The sequence below is a fragment of the Prosopis cineraria genome, unplaced genomic scaffold, assembly GCF_029017545.1.
Source record: "Prosopis cineraria cultivar Desert tree isolate PC_DT_omini unplaced genomic scaffold, ASM2901754v1 PC4, whole genome shotgun sequence".
In the NCBI taxonomy this organism is placed as follows: Eukaryota; Viridiplantae; Streptophyta; class Magnoliopsida; order Fabales; family Fabaceae; genus Prosopis; species Prosopis cineraria.
The window spans coordinates 34,701,131-34,719,436 of NW_026555335.1; the positions used below are offsets into that span (position 1 = coordinate 34,701,131).

At 32.7% G+C, this 18,306-nt stretch overlaps 2 protein-coding genes across 2 annotated transcripts; both read left to right on the top strand.

Annotated features, from left to right (window-relative positions):
- Positions 1–2,520: 2,520 nt before the first annotated feature.
- On the top strand, positions 2,521–5,436 carry LOC129309382 (uncharacterized). The gene is made up of 3 exons (XM_054950946.1): positions 2,521–3,340; positions 4,523–4,633; positions 4,870–5,436. The coding sequence occupies exons 1-3, from the start codon at positions 2,696–2,698 to the stop codon at positions 5,023–5,025; spliced, it is 912 nt and encodes a 303-aa protein (XP_054806921.1). The 5' UTR covers positions 2,521–2,695; the 3' UTR covers positions 5,026–5,436.
- Positions 5,437–11,529: 6,093 nt separating this feature from the next.
- On the top strand, positions 11,530–17,084 carry LOC129309248 (uncharacterized). Its single transcript, XM_054950731.1, has 14 exons — positions 11,530–11,765; positions 11,936–12,001; positions 12,104–12,176; positions 12,799–12,944; positions 13,332–13,433; positions 14,463–14,534; positions 14,624–14,715; positions 14,804–14,885; positions 14,967–15,059; positions 15,523–15,587; positions 16,031–16,043; positions 16,122–16,202; positions 16,515–16,623; positions 16,722–17,084. The coding sequence occupies exons 1-14, from the start codon at positions 11,634–11,636 to the stop codon at positions 16,838–16,840; spliced, it is 1,245 nt and encodes a 414-aa protein (XP_054806706.1). The 5' UTR covers positions 11,530–11,633; the 3' UTR covers positions 16,841–17,084.
- The last annotated feature ends 1,222 nt before the right edge of the window (positions 17,085–18,306 follow it).

Consider the following 18,306-nt stretch of genomic DNA (forward strand, 5'->3'; position numbering starts at 1 on the left):
TACATAATTTTACAAATTTGGTAATCCTTTGAGGGGTTTAGTCCTTTAATTATCTCGATTTTAGAGTTAATTGTGGTTTAAATAAGGGAAAACTTACAAGCATCTCTAAAATTTTGTTTTCCTCCTTAAAGGCATAATAGACTTTGAACAAATTATTAAATAAAGTACTAATGACAATATGTCTTCATAACTTATTTACATAGACATGGGCTTGCTCAACATTTGTAAGGGGTTTGGTTTCAGTTAGTACAATAACAATGTTATGCATGTCAAGGACAACAAAAATTCACTCCTGCCATCTCTTGAAGTTCTTCCAATCAAATACCTAAATCTTTGAGATATTTAATAACAACTTGGGAAGTGGCATTACAATTGGGATATAGGTACCAATACCAATGCCTACACTAGAACCAATAGCAATAGTAATACCCTTGAGAATTATAACATGATTTGTGTATGGTTCTATCACTCTTAAAATTGTTAGTAGTAGTGATATAGAATTTAATGTGAATTGTGCTCAAGAACGATGTCCTTAAGAGCTATTTTATCACATCAGTAGAATGTGGCAGCTACCAAGATTAAACAAACCCATCCTACAAATGTACATGAAATAGACCAACAAAAATAACAAGCGAGGAAAAATGTAACTCGAGAGCATAACATAAGAGATAGAGAGAGATGTTCAAAAACTCAAAGGCAACGTACTATTGCACTAGACTCATTCAGGCACCACTATATATATGTTATGAATCAAACAAAGTCATTGTCCAAGTTAAATACCATTAAGCCATTAGTTCAACAAAAATAATTCACCATTAAGATAAACATTATTTAACGTTGGGAAACATTTGAGCAATTTAACGAAGGCATTTTTTTTTATCATCCTTTAATATAAGGATCAAAATTAAAAGCCCAACATTTCATATTTTATGATGTGTTTCAAATTAAAACTAGCTAGTTCAATCAAAACTTTTCTAGTAAGCTTTTTTAAATTAAGAATTTTGATTTATAGCTAAAATATTTTTGCGAAAAGCGCCCAACACTGGATTTCCTTCACAAGTAGAGGAAAAATTAAGTTGTTAGATTTTAACTAAAGTGGCTGATTTTGGCCTACTATTGTGCTTGTGTGACCTCTCCTCTCCTTGGCCTATGTACTAGCCCATTTCACTCTTTAGTATTTATATATTTGAAATTCCTCTCACTTAAGCAATGTGAGACTTGTTCTTTTGACACTTCTATACAAAACCAACATTAACAAATGGAAGTACCAACAACTTAACTATTTGAATCTTGACAAGCCAGTTCCTTAAGAAATAAACTTCAAGGATTTTGATCACAATGACTGAAGCTACAACTACTAAAATTTTATTTTCTTTCAATTCATGTTCATAAAGTTGCATAAAAGTTTTTGACTGTAATACCATAATTTTTTCAATTTATACTCAACTTTTATTATAAATCTCTACACTTTTTTCAGTGTTCATATTTCTATACTTTTTTTCATGTACAACATTAATCTCTATAATTTTAAAGGGACATTGATGTGGTACAAATGATGTTAATATTGTTGACGTGTCCACAAACTATAGGGACCAATGTTGTAGATAGAGTAAAGCATAAGGACCTAACATAATAAAAAAAAAGTGCAAGGATATATAATAAAATTATATCAAAATATAGGGATAAAAATAATATTTTCTCAAATTAAAATAAAATATTTATTCCCAAGATTAAAATGGAAAGGTTACTCTATATATATATATATATATTATTAAAAGAAGTTTAGGTAAGTTAGGTTCTATGACTCATTAATGTTATGACATGCCTCCAAGCTCATAGCACTTATATAGATACTTGCAAATTGCCCACTAATAATTTTCTCATATCTATAGTGATAATTAATTCTATGACTTTGTGTGTTCGTGCAATATTATATGGACTCAACTGCAATTAGTCTACTAGTAGTCAACTACGACTTTCATCATCGTATTATTCAATCTTAATTATAATACAAAATCAATTAATTTCACAGTTTTTAGAGAGCAGTAATTGATATTTTAAACTTGTAGAAAAATATGTGATTTTTTGATTTTATCCTTCACTAAAATTAAAGACTATAATAAAGTGCAGTATATGGTTAAACTTGTTATAATTAAGGAGGGGTAAGGTTAGACAAAAAATTAACTATCACATCCTAAATGTAGGGCAAAGAATCCAGATTAAAATTGATCATGGATTTTAGAAAATTACCCAAATGGTACAACATAATCACTTATATGGGTTCAAACGAGAATATATAGGATTTCACTTCTAAACCAAACACGCATTTATATGTTGGATCAAGTAAAGTTTTAAAATTTTTATCCTCTAATTAGGACTGCATGGAGTATTAACTATGAATTAACTAACGATTAACGATTAACTAATCAATATCTAATTTAACCGAAGACGACAAGAAAAGGAGAAAGGGTAAAAAAAGGAGTTGGCGAAACGAACGTCAACATGGTTTACTCACGGGAGCCACGAAATTGAATGTTTTCGGGAAGTGTAGCCAAGGCGGATTTGGATATCACCCGCGCGACCCCTCGAGCCCATCGCCTTCAAATTGGCCGAAATGCTCGAAACCTAAACATAATTCTAATATGCTTCCTTCTTCCTCCACCTCTCTCAATCTGTATCTCTGATTCTCTTCACAATGTTACTCACTTCTCAACGCCTCTTCGCAGATTCACCTTCCATCCTTTCTTTCTCCAATCTTTACTTCACTAGAAACTCAGCCCTATCCCTCTCGATAACCGTACGCCACCACCTCTCCAATCCCGCTCATCTTCGGATTCTGAAGCTTGGATCATTTAAACCTTACAATTTCAATTCCTTCAGGACTTCCGCTGACCCTTTCCTTCTTAGAGCCTATGATTCCGAAGGTTCTGTGCAGAAGGATGTTGTCGGGGATTTCAATTTGGACTCTCTGCTTGCTCTGGCTGAATTCTTGTGTCTGCTTTCGTCGGCAGTTTTATCCGTTGGTTACGCGGTGAACAGTGTGATTGTTAGCTCAAAGAAGGAGTTCTTGGCAATGGGGAATAAGGCTATTGTTTGGGGTGTTTTGATGTTGGTTGGTGGAGTTGTGATTGGTGCGTGGATTCGGAGACGACAATGGAGGCGAATTTGTAGGGAGACGCACAAGGAAGGCTTGGAGGTTAATTTGCTCCACCGGATTGAGAAATTGGAGGAGGATTTGAAGAGCTCAGTGACTATTGCCAGGGTTTTGTCAAGACAGCTGGAGAAGTTGGGAATAAGATTTCGGGTGACCCGGAAGGGGTTGAAGGAACCCTTAAACGAGGTGAATAGTTCTTTCTTCTTTCTTTTCTTACCTTGCAAGATTACTTTGGATACTGATATTGAACCTTGTAGCTTAGTTTATAATAGTATCTTAATATGTGGAAGATAGAGTAGAAGAGGGATTTTTTTTTTTAATCTGCAGTTAATGTACAAAATATAAATTTTGCTGATACCATCCGGACCCTGGAGACTAATTACGTCATAAGGAAGTTTTTGAGGTTATTGGGGATAGAGAAAATTATTTCACGTAATGAGTAATTATATATATATATATATATATATAATGCATGCTGAAGGTAGTGTATTTTTGTCTTTTCAAATAAGGGAGCTTTATGGAGACATGGCACTTGTAAACTTAATAAACAGAGTTATGTGGGGAGGACGTAAGATGCACAATTTATTAATTGAGGCCATACAAATCATTGTAGCTGTATTTTGATTTTATAGTTGGGTGGTGTCAGTTTATGACTACAGACGCTGAGTTGAGATAACATTTTTGGAAAGTTGCGTAGCTGCATGCTTTTCATTAGGCTTGTTTTAGTTTATACGAAAAGAAAGCAATCTATGAGAATGGGCATATTAGTTATTTGAATTAGAGAAGTGTTTAACGTGTTGGAACCAAATAAAGAGTTATTGTCATTTTCTGATAGGAGTTGATGGTTAATTACTTTTCACTTGAACGTGTAACATGGGGATGTTTTCTTTGTAAGTGCAGAGTTTAATTTTCAGAGTTATTTGGCCAAAATTTGTGAAGTAAAGCTTCATTACTCTTATATTTCTGTTGGATTGCAAGACATGTTTACACCAAAAGGAGATTGTCTTGATGTGGCGTTGTGGTTTTAATTTGGTGGCTATATTCTAGGAGTAGCAATATTTCTTTTCAAAGAAGTTTGAAGTATCTTATTCTCAAGTCTGAGCAGACTGGCTGGTAACTGAAACCTGTATCATGTTAGGTCAATGACCATTGCTCCTGATCTCAATCAATAATCACAAGATGGTACCTGTTTGTCAATGAGACAATGTAGGGATCAAGTTATCATGGAAGTAAACATAATGAGGATTTTTCTTTTCTTCAAATGCAAATACACGTTAATTAATCATTTAGAGCACCTTATTCTCATTTTGAATGACTTGTTATCCAACAAAGGAATTAAAAAACTAATTATACATTGATTTCTTAAAGACTGCAGCTCTGGCACAGAAGAATTCTGAGGCCACAAGAGCATTAGTAGTTCGGTCAGACATTTTGGAGAAGGAGCTAGGTGAAATTCAAAAGGTTTTGTTGGCGATGCAGGTAATAATCATTTCTTAAATAGATTATTTAAACTCTGAAGAGCCAGCATCATGTCCGAGATAAGTTTCATGGTCGTGGTTTGTGTATCTTTGACATTGTAACTGTGTTCTATCTGCTCCCTTAGTCATCAATGTATACTCTAGAGGCTCTAGGCTGGTACATTTTTTGGACCATGTTGCTTGCTTAGTCCACCACGTTTGAGTGGTCTCTTAACTGCGTTTGACTGTTATATGTAGGAACAACAGCAAAAACAACTTGATCTAATTCTTGCCATTGGGAAGACCACAAAACTATGGGAAGGCAGACGGGAAACTAGTGAGGTACAGAGCAAATTGGTAGTATCTAAGTCAGACGAGGATGAGGTAAATAAGAAGGAAATTCACCAAATTTGAATCTAGGGTAGAATTAAGGGAGGAAAAATCTGGGATTTTCGATGAAGAAAATCTGTTGTTATTACAACATTCTTCCTTTCACGCTGTGTATACTGAACCATCAATCATGACACATTGAAATTCCTGGAATTCTGTCCGCACGGAATCATGGTGTCTCATTTTTCATTGTCTCGAGTTTGCTGAGAACGTTGTTACTGACGAAGTGAAGTTGCTCAAGACAAACTAATCCGGGATCATTCATATGCAGAAGTATGTTTGTTTCAACTCATAATTATATCAGTAAATGGTTCATTATGCTAGAGCTCATTCCTTTGATTCAAGTTTGTAATTTTCTCGTAATCCATTTACTTCATGATCTAATGGTTGCGCAATTGATCGACTCTATTGAATAAAATTCCATTTTCACTTGTTTTTTCGCTCTTAAGTCTTTCTGATTTGATCTTCGTACCAAAATATATTTTCCTTAGGTACGTGAAATTTTTGCATACAACCCTTTTTATATATACATTTTCTGACACCCAGAAAACATGCCTTGTGAAAGAAAATGGGCAGGATGATCATATATTTTTTTCAATGGAAGTCTGTACTGTTTGGGTCAATATCCAAACAAAATGGCAAGTACATTTGAATTGTATGTAAAACTTGGAGTTCTTGGAGCTCAACTTACTTAAATTTTTCTCTACAAAGGAAAAAAAAATAAAAAAGAATTTGACAGATCGACTGGTTTGACTATTGTTTATTTTAATAGACAGCTTGTTTTATGTTAAAAACCATTTTGACGGTTGAATTGTTTTGGACTAGGGATTAAACAGGAACCGAGACAGTTTTACGAGCACTTTCATATCATTTTCTTTCGTCGTCTTCTTTTTTTTTTTTTTCCTTTCTTGCCAACAACTTTCCTATCTATTTCATAATAAAAAATCCAAATTCATGTGAGGATAATCTAAAATTCTATAAGAAGTTCTTGAAGTCTTTTACCAGAAACAGAAATAGTTGTGGCCTTTGCTCGTTCCGGACAATACAGTTTATTAGTCTTTTATACTTGCTCTGTTTTTGGGACAGAATTCGTACATTAACTTTAAAAATTTATGACTCATTCTACAGAATTGCTTTTGATCTGATTCTTGACGTATTTTAAACCTTGACAACTCCTCTATAAGAGAAAAATAAGAAACATGACTTTAATTGAGCCAAGTGATATAGTAAATACATTTCCTAAAGTTGCTTTGTTTCCAACATTAAATGTCTGAATTAAATCCTTCACTTAAAAAGTTAATAACTCAAGCTACAGAGTACCAATTGATTCCGTTGCTAAACAGACTTTTCCTACCACTTCCATAATAAAAAATGCTTGTCCTCTCTGCCAAAAAATGTCCTTTCTCTCTCTTATTCCTTTTTCTCAACTGATTGGTTCTCATATCACTCATTTCTTAATATGATTACGAGTTTTAAAATTTTAACATCATTAACAGGCATTTTTACAATTTTTCAGCGCTCTAATATGATAAAAAATTTATCTCATTTTCCTTAAGTACTAATAGAAATATTTGAGTTTATTTCATGTTAACTAACAATTTGATATTTTATTTTTTTATACATATATTGTTGTATAAAATACTATTTTTTAATTTAATTATTATATCATTGATCAAACCGATTAAACTATTAAACTAGTGATTGATCAAATCGATTGAACTATTAAACTAGTGGCATAGCAATATTTTTAGTTTGATGTTCAGTTTAAGTTTTAAAACATTAAACAGGTTGGGTACTTTCCCAAGGATATCTTTGATTTGTTCCGGTTCATATGCTTCCTATAGTTTTGCATTTTTAACATAATTTTTAAATTGTTTTGGAGACAACTACAACTGAATACAAACCCACACATGTACACCTTCCCCCTACGAAATAATTTTCCTTTATTTTTTTCTATGAATAATGGTACGTTTGGAATGAACAAGTTTAACATTTTGCATTCTTAATATTTAATTAGAGGAGTTTATAAGGGCTTTGAGGCTTTTTTAATTAGAATTTTGCATTTAATCTTTTATTGAGAAAGATAGTTAAAGATTGTTGTTGTTGTTGTTATTCGATAGGTGAAGTGTTTAAATAATCTCAAGAGAAGGTAAATTGGACTAATTAAAAAATTAAAATAAATTTGCAAAAATAAAGAGAAAAGTGTAGAAATGATATCACTAAACATAGGAGATGATAGAGAAGAGCTTTATACAAATGATTTATCCTAATTCGAGTCCTAATACCTAAGTCTACATTCATTCCTCAGGAACCTCTTAAGATTTTTAATTATATCGCCAAGATTAAATTGGGCTCTTGATTGCTTCAGTACATTAACAGACTTCTCAATAAGTCTGAGTCTCTTCCTCTTACAAAAGTAATGCCAATTCTCCTTAAGCTTCCCGAGCTTAGATTCCTCTGTTTTGATGAAGTAAAATATGGATAAATAAAATAAGTTCAAGAATGAACTACTGCTATTATAAACTCTCTTTGAGAGTAGACATGTAATCAATGAAGCTCACAAACGATAATGTTTCATAAGAAGTTGGTAAAAATTGAATTCACAATAATGATAGAATTTCATTCTTATTATCTCTTCGGTTCCCTTCCTTGTTCTTTATAAATGACTCTATTTATAGTTGAGAGTTATAAATGATCCGTTAAACTTATAAATCTTTCCATTGAAAGTTAGTTACACTTCATCTTCTGCTTTTATCTAAGCTTTTTTGGATATCCAAGCTTTTTTGAGTTTTTCCCATGATTGAAGTAATGTAACAATACTTTACGGTGAATGTTTCACTTTACACAAGGTAACAGCTACAGACATTAAATGCTCTGACAGAAATAGGTGAAGGTTTTATATCGATGTAGCATTTTAGCACGAGTGTTATGAATAAAAAAAGAATCACAAAAAGATTGATCCAAATAATAATTGTGTTTAGAACGATTTTAGAAAAATAATAGAGTGAACACAATTGGTTACAGATGAAAAGAATAGTAAATGAATTAGTTTCGAAGAGTTTAGGATTGACAACATAAAACAAAGCATGAAATAACAATTTATACCGATGATATGGAGGTTAGTACTGGTGCTGTAATGAACAATAATGATATCTCAAATGAAAATAGTACAAGTGTTATTTTGATAGTACTAGTATAAAGTTTTTTGAAAATGACAATGATCATTTTCAATTTATGGAGATAAAGAGATTTTCTCCAAGAAGGATCGCTAGTACAGGTGCTACAAAACAGCATAGGCATTAATGAGCTGTTTGAAAGAGAATACAGAGATACATCACTAGTGCTATCAAATAGCACAGGTGTTAAAATGGCTTAGAAGAACTCTTTCAAAGTGCAAACAATACATGTGTTGAATAATAGTACCGATGCTATCAAACAGCACAAGTGTTAAACAAGGAAGCCTTGGACACAAGACAATGATAGGTTTTGAAGAAATTGGAATAGCTTAGGTGTTGAAAGATAACATAGGTGCTAACACAAACATAGCACGGTGCTAAAAGAACTGTATTGAATCCATAAGCACTTGAGTGAAAAACCAGAAAACGAGTTTAGACAAGATAGACATATAGCATCGATGTTAAGAGCACAATACCAATGCTAAAGACACTTGGACAAAAACTGAAATTCCAGAAAGTGAAATTTGACAAGAACAAAGCTGAAAATCTTTCACAAGGATTTTTAAGGATCCAAAATGCACATAGTTAAGTCAAATACTTAATTAAATCAAAAATTTACAAAGAATAAGTATTTTAGAGACAGGAGGACAAAAAAGATTGAGTATATGATTCAAGGGTAGAAGTGCTAAGGTATTTAGGTCAAATTCATGTGGAATGCTTGGCCAATTATCTTATTCTTATATAATCATGATTAATTAATCTATAAAATATAAACTTTTCTTTATTTTATAATCATCAAAACTAAGGTTCAACAAAGTGCCCTATTATTATATTCTCTCCGTTCTAGTTACAATGCCAAACTAATTGAATTTAAATAAAGTTTGATATATTTAATTGAATTTTGTTGGATTTATACAATATTAATTTATTTTTTTTATTAGGTTAAATAAATGAGCAACTTCTAAGATTGAGGAAGAGAATTTTATGTGACAATGGATGTGAATAAGTGTTCTTACCTATTATAGTTTTTAGCTAAACAGGTAGCCACCTGCCTATGCCCACATGTACTCATTTTCACCCATTCTATAACAATTTAAAATGGGTCTAGGAGGATATGGGCGAGTTTTGGCTACCAATTTAGCTTGTAGCACCTTTTTTTAATAAAAAAATAAAAAGAAATTCATCTCATTCCAACTAGCACCATGCATATATAGAATGATTCTAAAAGTTTAGACCTATAAATAATATGAGGATAAATAATTTAACCCATTGTACACCAACAAATGATAATAAAATAATACTAAATCACCAACTAAACAATAAATAAATAGGATCAATAATTTCATACAGTAATAATCTTGGTGCATTAGCTTTATCATTTAATCATTCCTCACACTACAACCCATCAAGCCGACAAATCTAGAAATTCAAAGAGCACTATAACTTCATGAGTAAGATCATTCTAAAAGTTTAAACACTAATACTAAGTTCCAACTTCAAATAAGTTTGAAATTGAAACTGCATTATAAAAGTTAAGAAACATAATGAAGTTTAAATAGCACAATAATATCCAAGCACATACAAACATAAAAGATTAGTGATTGGTATATACGGGTGGGTACAAGCCATTTGTAGCCTTATCCATTACCTGCCCGTATTTAATGCCTACCCATCGCTTTACCTATGACCTATTTCCCCCTTCTAATATGGATATGGGTTGACTTGTTTGGCAATAGGCTGGGCAAGCATGAGTAAGTTAGTGAGAAAAATGCTTACCCTTAAATGTGAATTAATTACAAATCATGACTAAATAAATATGAAAATGCTTTGCAGGCTATTGAGATTAACATGACAAAAATTTTATAAGGCAAATGATTAAAGTATCCTTAATAGAAATGAAGAAAGATAATGTGAATCACTGCCTAACATGATTTGTTAAGTTTTTTATATTAATTGATGAATTTTGAACATTTCTCGTAAATTTATTTGGCCCCAATTAAATCTTTAACTCATTAAATCATTTTCTTAATTTGTATTTGTTAAAAACGTTACATTACCTTATTAATACCCCCACATTACTTGATATTAACATGACAAAAATTTTATAAGGCATTTTCTTAATTTGTAAATTACTTGATTTTGAACATTACTTGTAAATTCATTTGGCCCCAATTAAATCTTTAACTCATTAAATCATTTTCTTAATTTGTATTTGTCAAAAACGTTACATTACCTTATTGAGATTAACATGACAAAAATTTTATAAGGAAAATGATTAAAGTATCCTTAATAGAAATGAAGAAAGATAATGTGAATCACTGCCTAACATAATTTGTTAAGTTCTTTATATTACTTGATAAATTTTGAACATTACTTGTAAATTTATTTGGCCCCAATTAAATCGTTAACTCATTAAATCATTTTCTTAATTTGTATTTGTTAAAAACGTTACATTACCTTATTAATCCCCCTACGTTACTTGATTGTTAATTATATTGATTGTTAATTATCTAATTTGTGTTAAATCTATTACAGACTTGTTAAATTATTAATTTGTAAAATCCATTATGTTACTTGTTAAAAAATACTCCTTCCATTTAAAAATACAAGGCATTTTTTAAGAAATTAAATGTTAAAAATTATAAGATATTTTTAGTCTTTTGAGGTATAATCATTACTCTTTTTTCAAAAATGACCCTACTGATAATGATTTTATATTTATTATAGAGTGTTTAATAGGAATAAATATGAAAAGATAAAATTAGTTTGAAAGTATGTAACTACTTTATTGAGGGATAAGATTTAATTGAAAATATTTTATATTTTTTAATGGAAGGAGCATAGCATTGCATTATGTTGCAAAAATAGCATTATATGAGTAGTCAAGAATTTATCAAGTAATGTAAAGGATTTAACTAATCATGTTATGCATTCAACAAATCATATTAAGCAATATTAAGCCATGATTCATATTCTATTTCCATATTTTTATTAAGGGTACTTTAATAATTTGTTTTACAAAATTATTTTCATTTCAGTCTCAACAGCCTACATATTTTCAAATTTTTTGGTCTTGATTTTTAATTAAATTACATTCATGCTCTTAATATGAAATTCTCCCTTTTTTATAAATGAATAAAATAAATTACTAAAATTCATGCACGTGGAAAAAGGATTACTTATTTAGTTCTGTTCATAATATGAGCATGATGATAATAGGCTTAGAGTTCTGGCTTGATCATTAACAGGTTTTGGTTAACAACCCAGAATTTCAACCCGGAAGCCCAGAACTTAAAAAAAAAAAAAAGTAAAAAGGGGTTTGCTGCTTCGCGTTTTGTGGAGTTTGTACTGCTTTGAGCTCGTGAATAAAAATGAGGTGTCCATGAATGTTCATGAGAAGAAGAGCATGAGCAGCGAAGCAGGGCGATAGGCCAAGTCGGACTCTTCGTAGTTGCAATGGATGAATTAATGCAACTAGAACAAGTACAGAGTATGCTAGATTTTATGGGATCTCGGGGCTTAGCGAAATGCCCAACCAGCTCCGATCACCCGTCAAATCGCTTCCTCGCTAATCTCATGATCTTCTTGGTAAATGCTCCTTAGAGATGGGAACAAAGTTCCCTATCGTATTTCACCCAATTATGTTCTGATAATAATGCTTCTTCGTCGACAATAATAAGCTTTACTACGTGTTCGTGTAGTATTGTTATTGTTATTATTAATTTGCCTTTTGTGCTTGGAAATGGTATGGGAATTAGATACAACCTTGTGGAAAGCTTGACTTGGACGAGAAATGCAGCTTGGTTTGTGAGTTTGTGCCTAGAGTGAGTTACAGAAGCTGATTTCTTTGCTTTCTTATCTCTGCATGGCATCACTGTATCAGTAGTCACTGGATGATATTTGATTCTAGTTCTATCCTTTTGTAGCTCTCAGCTACTCTTTTGGAGGAGGCGTCTCTTTGGCTTTGTCGAGGTGGTGCTATGAAAGAAGAAAATAGCGGTAAAGGCCATAATCTTTGCGCTCCTTTAGGTCTATACTTTCTTGATATCTTGACTATTTAATTTCTTGCTACTCATTATTGGCGTGCTCATCTCATGGATTTTTGACTTCTCTGGTATTTGGTTTCTTGAAAAGGAGGGAAGAGAAAGAAAATTGCTGCCAAAAAAAAAAGAAAGAAAAAAAAGGAGTTGGCATATAAATCATTTGAAAAATTTTAGGGTTAAATAAATGTAACTACAGGCACCATGTTTGTCCTGTTCTCTTTCATGTTATAAGGAGCAAACCACTACAACTAGAAGCAATTTTCTTCTTTCTCATCCCGTGTTGTTTCCAAAAACCAGGATGCTAGATAAAATTGGCACTATGTAGTATAATGGTAAGCATCTGCAGTGATAGGCTAGAATTATATATCTTCCATATCATGGAGTTTCATATCTGCTGAAGTTTAGTAACAGCTTCAAGATGTTGAGAACCTTGTGAATGATGTTTACAAGTATTTCTCTTACCATGTTTCTAACGTTTTTCTTTTATTTACCCCCTTGATATGCTTTGTTGCTTCTCGATTTGACTTTGAACTTATATATTTTTCAGGATTGTTCTTGAACTTTAGCTGTTTTTGCAGGTTGTCAACAAAATCTATTTGGAAAGTCCTTGCAGCTTAGTTGTGATCAGATGACATATGATAATCTGTTGCAAAATGATGATAAAAACCTGGCCATGGTTAGGCTGGATTCTATGCAAGATGCTAATTCCACTCTTGAGGATTTTGTAAGCACTGTATTCAGAAAATTTTCTCTGCTAATCCTGCTGTATTGATTTATGTTTTAGATTTACTACTTGTTGATTGATTGAGCAAATGCCCAAAAAGTTGCTTACTCTTACTCTTATTGGAAAACTTTAGTGGATTTAACCATTGTCAGAAATATCAGGTTTGCACTGTCAATTGTCATATTGTTTAGTGGATGAAAAATGCCAAATATATGGTATTCTAAGTTTCTTCCTAGCTTTCTTCGAACAAAACTTTGACACAGATCACTTTTGACAGAAAAGGATTAATATGTGTGCCTGGCTTTCTGAAATCTTGAGTCTGTGATTTTTACTATTAGTATATTCATTGCTAATAGGGAAATCAACGGCAATAACTTGTTTTTGCAGTGCAGATCTTATTTTATGTTTCATGGGTTGGATGTCAGGAAGCCACAATCCATATTCAAGTACTTACCAATACTTTCATTCACAGAGAGTTACATTTATCAGGTAAACTCTAGATTAGTTTGATTAAGTTCAGCCATTCATTTATTCATCATTGCCAAGTATGCGGCATAAGTTCCAGTCGACTAGGCACAAAATATGCTCAGCATATTGGTACTGGCACTTCTTTTGTTGACCATGAGTACAGGCACTTTATTTAGTTCCTCTAGGAAGCATAATTTTTCTATTGACAAGTCTTGATTCTTATCCAGCTTGTATTCCTTGCTTCTAGGACAGAGTCTCGTTTGTAAGAACTAATGATATTTTTGGTATGATAGAAAATTTTTTCAAAGGTATGGGATGGGTATAGAAAAAGTATAGTTTGGTTTGCATGAAAAATGAAAGGAAATATCCAAATGATGTCCAGTTTGATACAAGTAGAAAAGGAAGGGAAATAAATAAAATGAAAATAACCAAAATAACCTGATTAAAATTATCAAGGAAAAAAGACAAAAGATGTTTATCCGTGCAGCTGTAGCCTCTTGCATCGAGAGAAGATTGGTCCAGAAGGTGTGGAGCACTTTGGAAATTTTACATCCATTTCATTTGCAAACAGCACCATTCCATCAAAAGAATGTTGAATTAAAATTTGGCTGTTGGTATCCTTAGGGAATGGGAGATGGAAAGCAATTCAAGCCAATTAAACCAGTCCCTTTCCTTTACATGCTATTCCCTTAAACCAACCATAACGTCGGAAGAAAAGGAAAGGAAAAAAAGTGAAAACAGAGTTTGTTGGAAGTGACTACTAATAATGTGGTTATATTACAACTGATGGTTGGGTTGAGTGGAATAGATTTATGGTCTTGGTTAAAAAGTCTTGTTGATGGAGAAAACACTAAGAGAGCTACCCCAAATTTGAAACCTGACAATGCTTGAATTTGAATTAGTGGGCAGTATTAAATACTTGATGGTTATCACTTGAAAGAATGTGGTTTTATTTGTTATTCTTTAGGGATTAGTGATGCATTGTTCAAATAATGAGTATTTGATCTGTAAAAGCCAATGTGCTGAGAATTTGCTGTTATGATGATGCAGCTGGATAGGATGAATGAGAAGCTATTGCAAACACCAACCAATGGGGAGTCTGTTTTTGGAGGAATATATGACGTAATCTTACTTGGGACTTGCACAATGATGATTTGAATCTTGTTTTGAGTATCCATCTAACCAGCTAGAGTTAATTTATCTGTATGTAGAAAGATACGCAATTGTTGATTTCTTGCATCTCGAAGAATCCATTTAGACCACTTATGACTCTTCTTGAACTCAAAGGCCTTTCAACACACAGGTATCATTTATGCCTTCCGTACCAAACAATTCTTGGGGCATAGTAAGGGCTGAACTTATTATTTCTCTGTTCTTATGGATGGGTTAAGAATAAGAGAAGAACTTAGACAAGGAGAAGAGTATTGGGCTCTTGAAAGGAAGCTCTGTCATGCACTGGTAAATAAAGAGGAGGTATACAAACAATATTCTACTTGCACCTTTGAAAGAAATATAAGTGCCTGTTTCAAACCTAACTAACACTATGCTACTCAGATACTAGTTGAAGATGTGATGAAGGCTATTCATCTAAAATCTTTTGATTATCGAGTGATGAATCTTCTTCTGTACAAGCTGCGGGGTGAGAAGGTAAAACTGATCACCATAAAATATTCTGCTGAATATTAAGTTATTTTATACTGTTAGGATTTTGGACGTGCATCTGTGTGCATGTGAGTTTTGTTGCTGCCCCTCGGTCAAACATCACTTCATTTTTTTGCTCGGCATGTAATTTAGATAATGCTGATTGTGTTATATAATACTTTTGCTCTGGTATCCTGATTACTGGAAGAGTAATTTACACATCTGATATTTTGTACAAAAAGTAAAATGAATCTGATTTTTTAATGAGGACTTTGATATTTGGTAATTATATTCTGATTGTATTCTGTCGAATCTCACATCCACCTAGTGGGATAAGATTTGTTATTGTTGTATTCTAAGTAATGTTTGTGACATAATTATATTCTGACATAAATTTTTAATGAGGACATAATTTTTTGAAAAATAATAGTCAATTGGTTAATTTTGTTCTCCTGAAGCCGTTTTGAAGGTTGAGGAGTTGCATATGGAGTTTCTTTCAGTTTCAGAGTTCTTAGTGGAAGTTGCTGATGATTTGTAAGTGCTATCTTTTTTTTGTTTGTGCTTCATTGCATGACCACACATACATTTACATCCGGCTTTGGGCGGAGTTTGCTTTTTGCCTTTGCGTCTGCTTTTCTTTTACTGAATTATCTTCCTTCACCCTCCACAACCCAAAATAAAGAAAAAAAGAAGAGAAAAACAAAGAAAGAAAGAAAGGGGGAAAAAAATCCGAAGAATCAAAGGTTTTAGGCATCATAATCTCATTAATCATTACAATTTAAGATTTTTTTTAAGAGGGATAATAAAAAGAATTGAAAATATAAAAACAGTATGGCCACAGCGTTCTAGTCCAGTACGTGAATGGCTTCTAGCAAATTTCTTCAAACATCAAATATCTTAAGAAAGCAACTGTTATTTCATAGTTATGTCTGCATTTATCAGTTTCAATTAACAGAATTAATCTGGCAATGATGCAGGTATGACTATGAGGCAAGTTCACAAATCTTAACTCCATGATTACCACTTATATACGACACTATCTGAATTGACTAAAAGAAAGTTGTGCAGGATGATGTGTTAGAGAACAATTTTAATGTGTTGCGCATGTTTGTCAGAATATATGGAGCTTCAACAGCCCCAGCTATGCTGGTGAGTATGCGAAGCAGATTACCATCATTGTTGCTAATTTATAATTAGCTTTAGTATGCATACACAAATTTGTTGGCTAGCTGGTTCCTGTTACAGTTTTTGAAATATTGAACCACAAATTTGTTATATAGTTGGGGGAATTATTGTCCACTTTCAATTTTTAGATTAGTGCACCTTTTTTTGGCCGCTATAGACCGACGGGACAGTTTGATTCCTATTTATTAGAAACCCTTGTAGGTCATGGTCATATGAAAACTTACCATGTTTTTTGTGACCACTAAGATATCTGCCGTGTATAATTATAAATTGTAGGCCAAGTGCATCAGTGAAGCTGAAGACAAGTATGACAGTTTACTAAAGTCGCTGGATCCATGTCTATCATTGAGCTATCAGAAAAGATGTGAAGAAGCTACTAAGGAAGGTAAATTGCAACTAATAAGGCCTTTCTGAATTTATGATACTGTAATTAGACCTTCTCATATAGACTTCCATGATCTTATTGGCAACTGAACTTTTCAGGTGGAATGATATCTGGTCACGCTCATGGCACGTGGAATATACCAACAGTGATAATAGATGAGGAACTGTATAGATCAAAGTGGAAGTCTAATTCGTCTGGGTCTTGGCTGCCTCCTTGATAGTAGAATCTGAAAGAAATCTCACGTTGTAAGTTATTCTGAGCATTTCTGAATGGAAAAATCTCACAAATTTGTAGCAAGAATCTGTTGACAGAAAAGTGCTACTTCAACTTATGAACCCGTCAGCCCAGCTTTCTGTATTTCTAAGTCTGCATTGCAAGGCCTCGATCAATTTTCAAAAGTTCAATTATTTACTTAATGATAAGGGTAAACGAATGATAGTTCATGATAATTCAAAATCTTATGATGTGTTATCTCAAAAAAATAATAGTAAGCGAAATAGCCTTGCAAGTTCAAATAAAATTCAAAACTTTATCAAAATTCATCATCTTCTCTCAATTCAATTGAGAGGTATTTATAAGAAAATCCTAATGGAAACTTAAGCCCAAGAACTCATCATAGGCTATTAGGAAAACATCAACTTAAAAAAAACTTAATCAAAAAAAAGGTGCGAAAATACATTGGAAATAGAAAAACTGAAACGCAATTAACATAAATGGATTATAATTGGACTAATTGGATTGTTTTTTATGTAATGTCTTTCATAGGCCCATTTAAGACCTTTTTAAATTAAAACTGGAGCTATACATGAACAAAAACTAACAAAATTACAAGGCCACAAAACTAAACAGCCAAACAACATAGCACTTTCCATCATCCACCTCTTCTAGAGTTTAAAAAGGTTGATGATTAAAGGAAGCATAAGAATCAGCACTAACAGACCCGATAGTTAAAAGAGAATTAAGGTAACTATTATCATTAAGGCATAAATAAAAGAGAAACACCAATCCCGTAGCATGATCTCCCTAATGTCGGTTAAGATTGACGGACAAGGTCAATGAACTTCAGAAAATCTAGTAATCATGTCGTAACTTTAAGCACAATGAACTCTTGCTTTAATAGCATGGTACCCCTTGGCCCAGCAGAGTTGCAAACCTAGCAACAATGCATTAAGGACAATAACTTCACTAGAACCGTACAAGTCATTGTTGAAAAAACCCACCTCCCATGCCTCAGCACTATTCCAAATGATGCTCACACCAGTACCTCGACCTCCACTTGTGATTTCTCCAAGTACATCAAGCCTATAAGCACTTGTTACTCTCTGATCTAGCAGCAAGTGAGGGGAAGTATTTCCTTCTCGTACATAAAGCCTCTCCAAAAAGTTTCTCATCTTGGACCGCTTTGTGTACACAGGTTTTGGCAATATGTTGCACATCATATACATCATTTCCTAAAAACTGAATTACACCTATTTACCCATAGTTCCTAGCGGACATAAGTAAATAGAAGTCTCCATGGTATGCTTTTTATTTGGGGTTCGCCAGATTCATTCACCAAATTCCATTTGAGCCATTGATGAATATTCCCATTGTTGAAATTTATCCACTGCTCATTGTCAACTAATTGTTCTTAAGTAGTCTTCACTGCTTCACATTCTCTAAACAGATGGATTTCATCTTCTA